Genomic DNA, 15,660 nt, shown 5'->3' on the forward strand with positions numbered 1-15,660 from the left:
GTTAAATGTTTTTTTTACAACTTAATTAACCGCCAGACAACATTCTGTTTTGTAGTGTTGAAACATATATTTAAGTTGGGGATTATTCTGTATCCTGTCTGTTGTGTCAGACGGTTAATTTTCATACTGAGACAACATTTTTGAACTGCCGAAATACCTAAACTGATCGGCGTCTTTTAAAGCAACAGGCTGAAGTGGAGAATCACAGGCTGAAGTGGAGAATCACAGGAAAAAAAGGGACATTGTGTAATAGGAACATATTTCAAGTGGGGCAAGTGAACTACTAGTGCGTTTTGTCGATTATTTAGTAGGTTCTGGAGCCCCTTGATGACCACACTTTCCATTCTTCCCCTCTACCTTCATCCTTTTGGATTAAGTTAGATCATTATATACTATTTTTGCAATGTATAGTCCATGGGGGGATTTTAACCTTCAATTTCTTGATCTGCAGCCAAATACTCTGCCACCGTGCTGTACTCGCACCTCTCCTCCCGCCTCACCCCCTCTCTCCTTTCCTTCACCTCCTCTACATCTCTCAATCACAGTTACAGTCACTAGAGGGCACAAGTAGCTACAGCCCAACTAGAGACTGAGTAATAAACTGAAATGATTTTCATTTCTAAGAGCTTTGACAACTGAATAGCAAGATAATTCTTAGGAACATCTGTGAATCGCTACCCCTGGGTAATCAGAAAACAATGTGTCCCAAAGCTAACTAGGACCTGCATGTTACATTGTAGCTTTAGGGTTGAAAAATAATAAACAAATTACAAACATATACACAGATACACATTTGTGATGTTTATCTCCCTATCTCCCTTTTATCTCCAGATCCACCAGAGACCCTCGACACAGCAGGCATGCAGACACTGTATCTGTAGGGTCCTCTCATCTTCCCAACTTTCTCTCTCCTTCTATCCCTCTCTCTCTCCCCCTCTCTCTCCTTCTATCCCCCTCCCTCCCTCTTTCTCTCTCCATCTCTCTCTCTTTCTCTCTCTCTCTCTCTCTCTCTCTCTCTCTCTCTCTCTCTCTCTCTCTCTCTCTCTCTCTCTCTCTCTCTCTCTCTCTCTCTCCTCTCTCTCTCTCTCTCTCTCTCCCTCTCTCTCCCTCTCTCTCTCCTTCTATCCCTCTCTTTCTCTCTCTCTCCCTCCCTCCCTCCCTCCCTCCCTCTCTCTCTCTCTCTCTCTCTCTCTCTCTCTCTCTCTCTCTCTCTCTCCCTCTTTCCCCTTCTCTCTCTCCCTCTCTTTCTCCTTCTCTCTCTCCCTCTCTCTCTTCTTCTCTCTCGCCATATCTCTCTCCTTCTCTCTCTCCTTCTCTCCCTCTCTCTCTAACACTCTTCATCTCTCACTTCCTGTATTTATACATCAAGGCCCAGTCTGGCTTGAAGGAAAATAAGCAAAATAAAACAAAGATTTTCCACAATATTCTGACATGCTTCTGACATTACATGCTTTTTTGGGGGATTATCTTTCTGTTTTCAGATTTCTCCTGCACACAGTGTCAACACCACTACATACTTTGTTGCTGCCTTTGAAAGTAACTTGTTGCTTGTTTTTGCTTTTGCTTTTACTGTCTGCTTGTGAGTGTCAGGGTCACCCAGGAGGCCTTTGTGTGTGTGTGTGTGTGTGTGTGTGTGTGTGTGTGTGTGTGTGTGTGTGTGTGTGTGTGTGTGTGTGTGTGTCGTGTTGTCAGTGGACTATGCCCCTCCACGCTGGATGCTGGCAAATATGGAGTTGTGACGTGTCAGGTGTGTTTCTAGACTTCTCATACTGAAACCAATAAACAATAACTTTATACAGAGTCATAAAGAAAGTGGGGCTGTTTCCTCACAGCTTGAGTAGGGGAATTAGTTTAGTAATACTAAGAATTGTTTGTATAGAACAACATTTATCTAAGAATAACAAATTCTTATCCAAAAAAATATATTACTGTATTACTAAATTGATCTTTAAGAATAACTTTGAAAAGCTCACTGTTTTCCTTGTTTTCCAGATCATCACAAAAAAAGACAACGCAAGGCCAGACTTTTTTGTACTTTTTTACAAATTAGTTTGTTTTAGTAATTGTGCATTCTGGGGGTTTACAGTAACTTATATCTCAGGTGCTGGGTCTTGTGCTCTCTCTCTGACAGCTAAGCTAGAGTTAGAGTGGCAGCGCCTGCGAGCTCCAACATGTGAACGGCTTATGGTGTGTCCCTAGCTAAACCTGTTGATGTGGTGTGTGACGGAACTGTGACAAAGGAGGAGAGTAAAAAAGAGAGGGCATGTCAGGACTTGGGAGAGGCCTAAGAAGCTACTCAAACTATAGAAAATTATTTAAAAAAACGACAACATTGTAGGCTGAACTGGGAGACACTTTAGAAGCAGTTTCTTGCCTAACGATATCACTAAAAACCTTTCCGAGACTAGGTCGTCAAAATCTTTAATATTCAAGCCAGCAAGATGGACATGTTTGCATTTAAATATTTTTTAAGAAAAAAAAAATAGCGGCAATGAAGGAGAATGACTCCACATGACATTTTGTCGAATATGTAGTCTAGTTCTTCTCTGATGTTGACATGTTGGCATGGTTATTTGATCCATAGAATGCAATGATGTACTATGCTTTTGTATGTTCCCTTTATTTTTTCTTATAAACTAATGAAATGACAAAACATGGATATTTTCAAACTTCACAGCATAAAGTAAAACATATTTACATGTTTGATAGGCTTAAAGGTTTGGTTTTCTGTGTACACATTGTACTATTCAATAAATATAACATTCAAGGCCTATGCCCATTTCTATTAGGTTGCTTTACAGTACAGAAAATGAAAATTTGCAGGGCGGACCACCATTATAGACAGTTAGATGGAAGAACTGCAAGTAGGCCGTCAAAACTCAGAGAGTAATGGGGAGAGTGGTGATGGTGTGCCAGGTTTAGTTGGTGTTGGAGAAACTCTGGTAGAGGGAGGTGAGCTGGGCCTTCAGGTCCTGGGCGTAGGGGTCCAGCTTCTCCCTCAGGTCCTCAGCATAGGGAGCCAGGCTCTGCTGCACCAGCTCTGCTCTCTGGGTCAGCTGGCTCTGGAGGTTCTCAGCCAGGGGGGCCACACTTTTCTGGAACTCCTGCAGATGCAGGTCCACTTTTTGCTGCAGCTCCTCAGTGTAGGGGCCCAGCTGGGCCTGCAGCTCCTTCACGCTCTGGTCCAGGTTGGTCTTCAGCTCCTCGCTCTTCTGCAGCAGGGTGGCTCTCAGGGCGTCTGAGTCCAGGGACTCTGCGTAAGGGGCCAGCTCCTGTTTCAGCTGCTCCACTCTCTGCTGGACCTGGATCTTCAGGTCTTCAGCGACGGGCTCCAGTTTCCCACGGACGATGGTCAGGTCTTGGCTCAGACGTTCTCTCAGCACCTCTGCCTCCTGGGTGATCTTGGTCATCAGGTCTTGGGCCAGAGGTGGGAGCTGTTCCTGAAGAGTGACAGCGTACTGGTTAGCGAGCCCCGTGCTCTCCGTGATGCGGGCACTAGAGAAGAATGAGGGGAACTCGTTAGATGATTCATTGTGGATTCTTTATCGAGTTCCCTCGCTGTGATGACAAGCACATGTCAAGTCGCGTGACTCACTTGACATCCTGTCCGAGCTGAGACTTCCTGATCATCTGGATGGTGTCTTCGGCGGTTTGGGTTGCCTTGGCTACGTAGTCCCAGAATGCATCGGTCATCTGCTCCAGCTGGGGCTTTGGCTCATCAGCGTAGAAGATGTTGGCATGGCAACCTGTTGGGTGTGACCATAGTCAGAATGAGTTTCAGAGTCAGCGTTGATTGTCTCAAGGTGCCATTTTGCACTTAAGAGTACGTAAAAAAATAATTTTCAAATGTATTGAATTTAACTGAAACACTGAAAATACTGCACACCAAGAACCAATCGATCAATCGATTATCTATTGTTTGCTACTTACCAGACACCACAACGATCGCAAGCACCACAAACACTTTCATGATTAGGTTCTTCTCTGAAAAACAAAAAGAAACAGCCAATTCTATTTAAGATCTTATTCAGTATTTAAAACATCAATCACCTGATATCCTCACATCCTCAGTTTGAAATCAAGCATTATTGTTGTTCTCACCAGTAACTTCTTTGCTGTGTATTGAAGTTGATTCAAGTGTTGTGAGTGAATGTGTGAAACTGGGACAGCGCTGTATTTATACTGCAGTCTGGAGAAGAGTTGTAGCTGTGTGACTAAAGTCCAGCAGTGACTGCCATGTTGTCAATACAATCTCCTGTTTCTTCGGCCACTCCTGGCTTTTGTCATAAGACTAACAATGAACACACACACACACGCACGCGAGGACATACACACAAACACTGTGGAGAGTGCCTGTCCTTTATTGAACTTATACGAATGTGTTGAATGTGTTTCCAATTCCACCTCCAGTTATCTAGTCGTATTTATGTTATAAATTGTTGGTAATTGAGCCTAGAAACCCTAGTCCTCAACTGTGGCTCTCGTGCGCTTCACTTTGATAGAAACAATTTGTTTCTATTTGAGTGTGACAAGAGCCCTTCCCGGGAGAGGTAATTTAGAAGAGGGCAATGATCCACGTACTTCAATGCTGATGGTCTGTAGATTAACCAAAATGACCTCTGAGACACTTGCACTCCAGCAGGACTTTGTAATGAGGGTCAATCCAAGCAAGGGAAAACTCCACGTCTGATTGGACTGAAGCACCTCCATCTCTTCATTTGTGCCGCGGGGGTTTTGATTTAGATATTAAACTTATATCTGCAACTTTGATTGATATTTCAGACATGTCTGTATCATTGTCTAAGCGCCAGACTTATTTTAAAGGGGATGCCTTGTGCCGTTGTGGACAAGACATGTAACGTGTGTGTCATGTTGTGTGTGTGTGTGAGGGGTGTGTGTGAGGGGTGTGTGTTTATTCACCTGCTGCTAATAATAGTGAGTTCAGTGAAGTTCAAGGAAAATCAATTCAGGGGAATTCATCGTGAGTCAGCCCTGTGACCAGTCTCCCAAACTTATATCACTTATCAAATCCCTCACACATTCTACCATACTGTACACAGGTTAGACAAAAACCCTAAGCACCACAACTTCTCCAAAGAAATAAGTTTGGCTTCTTCTACCCTGCTTACATTCATATATTAGACTGTTAAATACATGAGAGAAAGAAAATCTGTACAATTGTACAAAAACATGTTTTCTTTGTATACCTTGTTGAGGGGCTGCAGGAAACTGGAACATATAGTAGAGATGGTTTAATACTGACACCAAGATAAATTAGAAACTCTTTGTTACTTAACAGTTTGGGTCACAGTTGCACTAGAAACAACTGGCAGGACATCAAACCAGTACATTTGGACATGTCGTATCTAATCGTGCTCTGATATCAAGGGCAGGTAGAGAGGAGGGTTCTGTATGTCTGGACAAAGGTCCTTTTCATGTAAAAAAAAGATCAGTTTGATTGGGAATTAATGTGGACCATCTTTTTCACCAGGCAAAATAAAACGTTTCTCACCTCAAATTAAGCAGTCTGTATTCGTTTTATTTCAGCGTTGTACAGAAACCTTTTTCAGGGATGACTCAGAAGACTGACTATAAAGTACGTATGTGATGTCCTGGTGTGACCTGATGTAAATATTTTCTATGTTGTAATGTAGCACCATGAAGGGTCACATTTCACAAGGGCCACAATGTAAAGACTCTGTCTTGAGTCACGTTCCCAATGTCCACACTGCCTGTGGGTGAATCAGAATCAGAAAGGGATTTATTCGCCATGAAAGTTTGCACAGACAAGGAATTGACTTTGGCAGGAAGGTACAAACATTAAACATATAGTAATCCTACAACTTAAATATTTGGTCTAACTATACTCAAGGTACAAGTCTACCTAATACTAATACAAAATATAAAATAACATATAAAGTAGCCAAATAATTTACTATATAAAATATATATATACTTTATTGTATATGTGGATGAAAGTGTGTGTGTGGTGTGTATGTGTGTGGCTTTATCAAACTGGCGGATTGACAGCGAGGCGTTGGCCCCTGGACTTTAGTATCACTGTATGATCAGGTATAAATATTCAAATGCCAAACCATTTTAACAGCACACTCAATACAGAGGCTGGACGCATAGACAGATTCACCAGCACACTCACACAGGTAAGTTCGGCTGTCCGTTTCGATAGACATTGTCCAAATACTGTATATCAAATTAAAACATACTTCAATGTTATTGTTGCTTACTTCACAGTGTAACAGATAACTATGAAGTTGCTTGTGGTGCTTGCACTGGCTGTTTTCACAGGTGAGTAAGTGTGCATGACGGAAATAAAAAAAGGTGTCATAACAAATTATTCAAATGACCACAGGTTTATGAAAGCAGGATGTATCAAAAAGTATTTTCAAAAGTTTTAGAAGAACCATAAAAAAGAAAGTGTTGTTGTTACAGGTTGCCATGCCAACCTATTCTACGCTGATGAGCCAAAGCCTCAGCTGGAACAGCTGACTGATGCCTTCTGGGACCATGTCGCCAAGGTAACCAGTACAGCAGATGATGTCATCCAGACAATCAGGAAGAGTCCTTTTGGGCAGGATATTAAGTAAGTCATGTGACTTGTGATGAATAATGTGATAATGTCATGAAAGTATGGAAAGTTCAATATGAAACCCTGTTGGTTCTAACACATCTAGCACAATGATTCACTGTTTCCAACCTGTCCTAATCTTTCCTTACCATTCTCCCTCTCCTCTTTATTAAAGTGCCCGCATGACGAACACAGTTCTCTTGGCCAACAAGTACGGCGTTTCCCTGCATAAACGGGTATCTCCTATGGCCAAGAACCTGATGACACAGATTACCCAGGAGGTGGAGGAGATCAGTCAGCGTTTGAGCCGTGACCTCACGAGGGCCCATGAGACACTGGAGCCCTTCATCGAGGAGATGAACAGCCAGGTCCAGCAGACAGTGGAGCAGCTGAAACAGGAGCTGGCCCCTTACGCAGAGTCCCTGGACTCAGACGCCCTGAGAGCCACCCTGCTGCAGAAGAGCGAGGAGCTGAAGACCAACCTGGACCAGAGCGTGAAGGAGCTGCAGGCCCAGCTGGGCCCCTACACTGAGGAGCTGAGGCAGAGAGTCGACCAACGTCTGCAGGAGTTCCAGAAAAGTGTGGCCCCCCTGGCTGAGAACCTCCAGAGCCAGCTGACCCAGAGAGCAGAGCTGGTGCAGCAGAGCCTGGCTCCCTATGCTGAGGACCTGAGGGAGAAGCTGGACCCCTATTCCCAGGACCTGAAGGCCCAGCTCACCTCCCTCTACCAGAGTTTCTCCAACACCAACTAAACCTGTAATCTTAAACTCCAGTTTCATCCTAATGGCACTGACAAATGATATTGTCCCAACACAATTCCCACTGTATGTGAAAAAATAAGATGCTGAGTTTACAAACTGAACCACTTAGAAGCTAAACATTTCTTCTTTTTAAATTGAAAATGTACGCCAATTCTTTACATGATGTATTACTAAATGTTGGGATAAAACTCAATAAAAAAGACTGTTATGTATATCGATAATTATAATTTTATAGAATATTTATTAATATTTATTTTAGGACAAGAAGTTCCAACTCACATATTGAGTTAGTATCGTCTCATTCTCCAGATAGTTTTAATACTAGGGGGATAACCTGTGTTTACTGTAATGTCCAAACAAGCCAACTTGAATAAGACAATTGTGTGACAGCATGAACTTAACCCAATCTATCCTAATAGGCTACAGTTCAGAATGCTATGTGTCTTTAAAGTCACATTTTGACTTTAATAGACTAAAATATTAGTCTCCCACACACACATCACCACATCACCAGAAAAAAGCCTGGTCATTTAGCAGAGGAAAATGTATGCCATCTAGTGGCACTTCATAATTCCCTCAAATGTGAATGAGAAGAAAGGTATTATTATTTATTTTGTAAACTCCTTACATTTCTGAGAGGATCGAAGAGATCGGGAGAAGTTGGTTTAGAATATATAACAAATCTCTGTTTCATGCAACACACCAACCAGTCCTGTTTTGTCTTTACCCAGCCCTGTCACTCCCTGATATCCTCCACATCAAGCACTGAGGACTGGACATGTTATAATTTGCCAAGGCATGTCTGACTGTGTGCCTGAACAACATCTCCTTCTTTCTTCATCTCTCTTTTCTACCTCCTCCTTTCACATGCTGCCAGGTCTCACCCACGTCGCCTCGCCTCGAGACAAACAACATTCCTGTCCCCCCAATGGGTCCTGGCGTGGAACACACTTAACCCCCTCTCTACTTCCACAACCCTCCAAACACGACACGGTTTTAGAATACGATCTCTGCACCCGACCAGGGAAGAGAGCACACTTAGACCAGGACCTTCTGACCTCTCGATCCCCAATCGTTGTGTTTTCATTCGGGACCAGCTAGGAGAGCATGTGAGAAGCCTGTCAAGCTGCTGTTAAGTTCAACAGATGTGTCCGATCCCTGACCATAACGGCGACAGGCTCTTACTATACACCGTTTGAATGTTGGTTTGAATAGAAGCATCTCCTCTGTAAGAGATGTACCCTGGAAACTTTCCATTTAGAACAGTTGTACGGACGTAGAACTGCAATAACATCAAAAGACAACAAAGTGTTTTTATCTGGATAAGAAGATGGATGGGAAACATGGTTTTGGTAGGTCAAGTCCAGACTAGTCGAATCAGCGATATAATTCCTGACTCAGAAGCAGATGACTGAGGCAGTAAAAGGGTAAACACACTCTATAACACGTACACTCACTATTTCAACACTCATCCCAGCTGAACAAGACAACTGCGGTGGGTGACATCACCCCTTCATTTGAAAGGAGAAGGAATAATTTCCCCCCAGCACAAAGATTTGACCACAGACCACAGTCTGAACGTAGGTGACCTGACTGAGGTAATGAACGTTCACTGTCTGCTGGTGCCCTCTCACCAACATTGGTGGACATTACCTTGGTGTTACCACATCAGCCACAAGGAGGAACTGAGTTTTTGGGAAAGTGTGTCTGTCTGTCTAAATGTCTGCCTAAATGTGTTTGTGTAATTGCGCGTGTGTGCATAAGTGTGTGTGCATGCATGTGTGTGTGTGTAAGTGTGTGTGTGTGTGCGTGTGTGCGTGTGTGCGTGAGTCTGTCTGTCTCTGCCTGCTGTTCTAGTGTCATGATTACGCTTCAGTCATCTTTCACTTCTTATTTTCACAGTAACTCAAACTCTACATACAGCTATTCAAGCAACGAAAGCTTACAAAGTCTACAAAAAAAGTTGTATTCTAAACAGCAGTCTTCATAGTCACCCTACGGTGTGCCCCTTCTCCCAGTGACCCTTGAATCTCCCCTAAGAAACTGAAGTACAGTGAATTAACCCTGAAGAAAACTCCGGAAAGCCTCTGATAACAGCAATATGAATTGTAGTTGAACCCACATGCTCAGTGAAAGACAAGAAGCTACTCAGGTTATATCAAAATGAAAAGTAAACGGAACCGTTTGAGAGAAAAGGGTTGCGTGACTGGATTTCAAAAGGTGTGATGGATGAAGTTACCAGAGTTGAAGAACAAAGAACTGAACTGGTGGCTGTCAGGTGTCTGAGCGGTGAGGGAGTCGGACTAGTAATCCGAAGGTTGCCAGTTTGATTCCCGGTCATGCCAGCTGACGTTGTGTGGGCAAGGCACTTCACCCTGCTTGCCTCGGGGGAATGTCCCTGTACTTACTGTAAGTCGCTCTGGATAAGAGCGTCTGCTAAATGACTAAATGTAAATGTAAACTGGACTGTGCTTGCCATGTAGTTTCATGGGACTATGGGACATGACCCCATGGAGTCATGTGGTGCCACTGTGTAATTCCACTGTGCGATTACACTGTGTAATTCCCTTTTTAAAGGTATTCTACATCTACAGGGTGACCTACCAAACATGACACTCTCTCAATCTTAAAGTGATGGACACAATGGGGATGAAACACACAAATCGCATTGCCTTGTCTGCAACATCATCCAAAATAAAATATTACATTTGAATTAAAATAGAAGAAAAAAAGTAAGAAAGGAGCATGTACTGCACCTGAAATTTTCAATCAGGAAGTTCACTGCAGGGTCCTCCATTAGTCAGATATCCTATCCGACCAATCAGAGAAGAGACAGATAACCTAGTTGACCTAATCAGACAACAGCTATCTGTCCCTGGACAACTACTCCCAACTTCAGAGGATGGGCCAGAGACGTTCTGGTGAAGAAGGCATTTTAGATATCAAAGTGACCCTTGCTGCTCTTTGCCCAAAGGGTAAAGGTCACAAGTACTGCTGGAACTACTCTTGTTGTCATCGTTGATAAGAGCACGTCTTGAACAAGAGGTACAGATACAGAATCTCATTGTCATGACTCATTCTGTTGGAGAAAAACAGCAGACGTTTTTGTTGCCTTTCAACTCCTGTTGCTTCACTCTGTTGGCTCTTACTGAACTTCTGAAGTGAATCGGCGCAACTGAAATAGCATGTTATTAGCGTCATCTTAAAACGCTGCGCAAACTTTGGTCAGATTGAAAGGTAAGATTTCGGCAGAGAATCACCATTAAAACCCATCCAGGTGGTTAACTGAACTCTGCTCACTACTACAAACAGCAACGTCAATGGAGATACATCTTTGACCAACTTCCATTGTATTCAGGTTGCCCCTGTCCCTTAGATAAACATAGGTAACGGAATGTGGATGTGCAGATACGCAGCTAAACGGAGTTGCTTATCATCTGCAAAACAACACCGGTTGAGACCTTTGGCTCTTAATATGGGCCTCAGGTAACTATATTGCCTCAAGCAATTGTGAGGACCAGTTGGCTGATTCAAATACATACAGCAGAAGAGAGAAAAGCCCACATTCCCCAGTGGTCTCTGAACAAAAACACACAAAACAATTCAAGTGTTTGTTAAAAGTTATATTTCTGGTACATGGAATGGGCCAGTAAAGGTGATTCAAATGGAAAGATCGTGTTTTGTTTATTTGTCTATGAACACTGTCCGTGGACTTTATTTGTACTCCTCTCCACACGCCATATTGTCACCCAGTCTTAATCCTTTTCTGTGAGCAGAGAAAGGTCTTCCCAAGTCTCAACATGCCCCTGGAAACAAAACTATCATGCCCCCACATCATGTTTGTGCTGATCACTATCAGAAATCTTGTTTCAGGAAGCTGGCAACAGGCGTTATGGCTTTTAACGACTCCTGTAGGATTGTTGATGTGTTTTATGTGTCGTATTTTGTGTTGAGAAATTAAAAATTCAGTTCAAATCGATTAATTGGATAACAGGTTATTAAAAGCAGGTATGACAACGGGGCAGGCAGACAGGGGCATTTAAGTGGATGGGCTGAGGTGAGAAAGGGTTTCAAATGCCTAACAGTCAAGAGTTTGAATTTTAATGAGTTTACCTTAGAATCACAATACCCTCTGTATTGGTCTATCCAGTCAGACTATCAACATTCACACAAATGCTTTATGTTCGCTCAATCTTTCAATACATTCACATACAAGTAGTAGCCTAGTCATTGTAGAACTTGTTGTCCCGTGGAGACCATTTGCTGTGCAGCACTAAAATCAATATAAACGATAACACACAATGTGTAGGCTATTATGATATAACTACTGTTCACAACATACTGGCAATTTGTTTAAAGCAACCATCAAAATCGTTTTGGGGAAAGAGTATGTTAAATCGCAACTTTCTGATATAATTTCAGAAAAGTCATTTCTTAAGAGCCACAAAAAGAAATAACTTTCTCGATCCCATTTCTCGAACATAAATCTGCCTTTTTTCAAAACACTTCAAGTAAGCCATAACCATTGCATTCTCGTTTACATAAACATTACATAAACACCTGTACACTACTACGCAAGAAGGTGAGAACTTCGAACGCATACTTGGCACATAGCGTGGAAGGGAACCATGAGCCGTCCTCCAAATCGCCTGACAGTTAGCATCACGTGGACGCGCAAACTCGCACCCCTAGCGTCGTGCGCGCTTTGTTCGGGACTGTATAAATACCCTTGGCAACCAGTGTCAAAGCACGGAGGAACCCGGACTTCTCAGGTGAGTAACGATGAGAGGTGGTAGAGAAACGAGGATGTTTTTACACTATAAGTAGTACAGTAGCCCATACGGTTTACTTTAATGCTAGCTTTAGTTGCATGCATTGGCCGCTGTTCCGTAGTTGATGTATAGACAGAGATGGTTTGATAAGAATTAAAGAAAATACTTTCGTATTTTAGCATGTAACATCTATTTAACACATTTTGGTGAAATTGTCAAAGATACAGTATGTCTGTAGTCTAATATATTGATATACCCGAAGATGAATTGAGAAGGTGAGCTAAATCTCAGATTTTCTAGGTGTATCTGTCAATTATCAACCATCAACCATGAAGACTGTTGCACTGATCCTTGCTCTGGCAGTCATCTCTGGTAAGCAAAATTCCCCCACTTCTTTACAACATCTTAATAGAATATTATTTTCATCAACGTACACATAGCTTTCTCGAACTCCTTCATATAATGTTTATGCCTTTGAATGTAGTCATTGTGCTTAGACCACTGGCACTTGTTGCATCCATTGAATACAATCTCAACATACACCCATCTCCTTATGTGTGCCTTATGTGTGCCTGCCTGTCTTCACCGGGTCCCCCTGTGTCCCCCTGTGTCCCCCCGTGTCCCTCTCAGGCTGCCAGGGACGCGTCGTACGCCAGGCAGAAGCTGTCCAGGACCGCTGGGAGGAGAATGTGGAGCGCTTCTGGACCTTTGTGTCTGAGCTGAACACCCACACTGACGGAGTTGTGGACAACATTAAGAGCTCCCAGCTCAGCAGGGAACTTGAGTATGTTTCGTCTACTGACTCTTTTTCCACCGCCCTAGAGACTAACCCCACCCTCTCTAACCCTAGCCCTCGAGACTAACCCCGCCCCTCACTCTACACCCCCTCCCCCTCTTATACCTTCTTCCCTTCACTGACCCCCCCCTCCCCCCTGTACCCCCCGCAGCACCCTGATCACCGACACCATGGCTGAGCTGAGCGTCTACCAGGAGGACATCCAGACCAAGCTTGGCCCCTACGCCCAGGAAACGGCCACCCAGCTGTCCCAGGACATGCAGCTGCTGGCCAACAAGCTGCAGGGAGACATGCAGGACGCCAGGGAGCGCAGCACCCAGTACCTGGCTGAGCTGAAGAGCATGGTCGACCAGAACACAGAGGAGGTCCGCAACCGCGTCAACACCTACACACGCAAGCTGAAGAAACGCCTGACCAAGGACACAGATGAGATCCGCAAGTGAGTCGAGAGGACACGGGATTAGGGGGATTATATATCAGCAATATATAATATGATACTAAAACGATGTGTTCCAACGTGCTGCAAGTCTGGGGGGTCATATGGCTGAGCGGTTAGGGAATCGGGCTACCAATCAGAAGGTTGCTGGTTCGATTCCCACCGTGCAAAATGATGTTGTGTCCCTGGGCAAGGCACTTCACCCTACTTGCCTCGGGGGAATGTCCCTGTACTTACTGTAAGTCGCTCTGGATAAGAGCGTCTGCTAAATGACTAAATGTAAATGTAAGTCTCTTCTGTCACAGTTCTCTGTTTTCCCCTGCGTGTCAATATGATAGTGTGATCCTAACCATCTTCTCCCTCTCCCTTCCCCTTCTCTTCCGTCCTCTCCCTCCCCAGCACCATGGCCACCTATCTGGGTGAGCTCCAGTCCCGCACCACCCAGAACATGGACCAGGTGAAAGAGCACGTCAGCCTTGCCCACGACACCGCCGCCGAGCGCCTGGTCAGCTTCCACGCCCTGCTCTCGAAGCAGGCCAAGACCCTGCGCGAGCAGCTGGAGACCCAGGCCGAGGGTCTGAAGGGACAGCTGGAGATCACCGCCCAGGACCTGCGCTCCACCCTGGAGGGCAAGGTGGACCAGATCAGCGACCTGCTCGCCCCCTTCACCGAAAAGATCCGTGAGCAGCTCCAGGCTGTTATGGATAAGGTCAAGGAGGTCTCAGCTTAAGCAGGACTTTGGCATGGGGGGGGGGGGGGGGGGGGGGGGCTTAGGAGCATTGGGGCTCCCGCAAAACCACCCACATTGGTTTGTCGGGAGTTCTGAGCCACTATTCACCTGAACGCAGGAAAGGACAGGAATGGTGAGGGAGTTAAGAGTTACTGATGAGGTTTTTTTTTCATTATGTGGCCGCTTATGTCGTTTGGGATGTTGGGGGCTGGGGGTTATAGGGTGAGGGGGGGAGGGGTGTAGTGCACAGACCCATAGCTGTCGTGTTGACTGTCATCCATCCATCTTTCTGTATCTCGACCTCCTCGTCCCTCGACACAAGTGCCTCGCTCAATTCTACCTTTCATTCACTTACAAGAGGCCACTGTTTTAACCTGCTTTGCTTGTGTACCTTGAGATAAATCCTCTAGATAATCAAATGACCCCCCTTGGCTAATCTGTGGTGGGTTTTAAAAGCTTTCATCTGGGGCACGGGTCACTGAAGAGGTTTGCAACAGGACCCTCTTATCCTGAGCCAAATTGGCTCCAGTCAAATCCGACTACCACTCCAAAATGCATCCACACACCAGAGAGAACAAGTCCGAAATTTCAACAACTGCACTGAATGATTACAACGGTGTCTGTGTTTCCCAAGATCGCTACAGAACCACTCGGTGCCTTCCTTTCACTGTATGTACATTCGCCTGCTGTGTCTGCTTTGTGTTTGTTAAGACTCGCATTAAAGTGTATGAAAATGTGACATGATGCTAATAGGACAATCTAACTGAAGCCTAACCTGCATGGTCGTGTGTGCTGTACGCTGTACCTGTCTGTCTTCTCGGTGTGGCCAGAGAAACTGTCCACATGTAACAAGCCTGTCGTGCTGCTCACCATAGGGCATGTCTGCCTGCCTGTCTGACTGACGTCAGTCGGCCACAAACATCGCTGAGTAAATAAAAGATATGGAAAAGAAATCCGGGTCTGTGTCTCTTTTTGATTTTTGCCCACATGCATCCAGTAAAAACAGTTGATCTCTTTGTGTTAACCGATGTTTGGATTATTTTGAAGATGAGTTTAATCTCGCATTCTATTGAAAGGCTCCCATTTTGTTTAGACTGAGAGAGTTTGACAGGGATTCTTACAAAACAACGGCGGGAGCATCCATGTCCTATGATAAGCTTTATCTTTCCTGTCTTTAAGTCCAACTGGACATGTACCTGCAGAATCCCCTTTAACGCCCTCAATCCCAAACACATATTCTTTCAAAACATATCATGCTTTGGTAGTTGGTACATAATGTCCTACTGTACACTCTTTAACAGCATACAGTCAGTCTGGGTTACATCTGTGCAACCCCCCACTCTCCCTCAAATGTAAACACGCACACAAGTATAGAGAGAAACGCACACACACACAGACAATTTAGCTTTACAGTTCTTCAGATTAGCTGCCCCCTTAAAGGGTTTTTCCGTTCCCTCCCTCCTTGCATGTCTCTTTTTCTCCTTCGCCCTCCCTCCCTCCCTCCCTCCCTCCCTCCCTCCCTCCCTCCCTCCCTCCCTCCCTCCCTCCCTCCCTCCCTCCCTCCCTCCTCTGCTCCTCA

General features: G+C 44.5%; 3 protein-coding genes across 3 annotated transcripts; 2 read left to right on the forward strand and 1 right to left on the reverse strand.

Annotated features, from left to right (window-relative positions):
• Nucleotides 1-2,406: 2,406 nt before the first annotated feature.
• Nucleotides 2,407-4,133, reverse strand: LOC136944141 (apolipoprotein A-IV-like). Its single transcript, XM_067237768.1, has 4 exons — nt 4,102-4,133; nt 3,931-3,984; nt 3,596-3,746; nt 2,407-3,495 (listed from the first exon to the last, which is right to left on the reverse strand). Exons 2-4 carry the CDS (start codon nt 3,968-3,970, stop codon nt 2,919-2,921), a joined length of 768 nt encoding a protein of 255 aa, XP_067093869.1. The 5' UTR covers nt 3,971-3,984; nt 4,102-4,133; the 3' UTR covers nt 2,407-2,918.
• Nucleotides 4,134-6,112: 1,979 nt separating this feature from the next.
• LOC136944515 (apolipoprotein A-IV-like) lies at nt 6,113-7,568 on the forward strand. The gene is made up of 4 exons (XM_067238314.1): nt 6,113-6,161; nt 6,253-6,306; nt 6,451-6,601; nt 6,762-7,568. Exons 2-4 carry the CDS (start codon nt 6,267-6,269, stop codon nt 7,336-7,338), a joined length of 768 nt encoding a protein of 255 aa, XP_067094415.1. The 5' UTR covers nt 6,113-6,161; nt 6,253-6,266; the 3' UTR covers nt 7,339-7,568.
• A 4,508-nt stretch (nt 7,569-12,076) lies between these two features.
• Nucleotides 12,077-15,034, forward strand: apoeb (apolipoprotein Eb). The gene is made up of 5 exons (XM_067238210.1): nt 12,077-12,119; nt 12,420-12,491; nt 12,750-12,903; nt 13,067-13,354; nt 13,751-15,034. Exons 2-5 carry the CDS (start codon nt 12,449-12,451, stop codon nt 14,079-14,081), a joined length of 816 nt encoding a protein of 271 aa, XP_067094311.1. The 5' UTR covers nt 12,077-12,119; nt 12,420-12,448; the 3' UTR covers nt 14,082-15,034.
• Nucleotides 15,035-15,660: the final 626 nt, after the last annotated feature.

The sequence above is a fragment of the Osmerus mordax genome, chromosome 6 (genome assembly GCF_038355195.1).
Source record: "Osmerus mordax isolate fOsmMor3 chromosome 6, fOsmMor3.pri, whole genome shotgun sequence".
NCBI lineage: Eukaryota > Metazoa > Chordata > Actinopteri > Osmeriformes > Osmeridae > Osmerus > Osmerus mordax.

Bases quoted from the DNA above. Each gene is read 5' to 3' on its own strand.
- apoeb (XM_067238210.1), top strand. From the start codon at position 12,449: ATGAAGACTGTTGCACTGATCCTTGCTCTGGCAGTCATCTCTG. The intron at 12,904-13,066 runs GTATGTTTCGTC...TACCCCCCGCAG, and splicing joins CAGCTCAGCAGGGAACTTGA to CACCCTGATCACCGACACCA. The intron at 13,355-13,750 runs GTGAGTCGAGAG...CTCCCTCCCCAG, and splicing joins GACACAGATGAGATCCGCAA to CACCATGGCCACCTATCTGG.
- LOC136944515 (XM_067238314.1), top strand. From the start codon at position 6,267: ATGAAGTTGCTTGTGGTGCTTGCACTGGCTGTTTTCACAG. The intron at 6,307-6,450 runs GTGAGTAAGTGT...TTGTTGTTACAG, and splicing joins TGCACTGGCTGTTTTCACAG to GTTGCCATGCCAACCTATTC. The intron at 6,602-6,761 runs GTAAGTCATGTG...TCTTTATTAAAG, and splicing joins CCTTTTGGGCAGGATATTAA to TGCCCGCATGACGAACACAG.
- LOC136944141 (XM_067237768.1), bottom strand. From the start codon at position 3,970: ATGAAAGTGTTTGTGGTGCTTGCGATCGTTGTGGTGTCTG. The intron at 3,747-3,930 runs GTAAGTAGCAAA...CACACCCAACAG, and splicing joins TGCGATCGTTGTGGTGTCTG to GTTGCCATGCCAACATCTTC. The intron at 3,496-3,595 runs GTGAGTCACGCG...ATTCTTCTCTAG, and splicing joins CAGCTCGGACAGGATGTCAA to TGCCCGCATCACGGAGAGCA.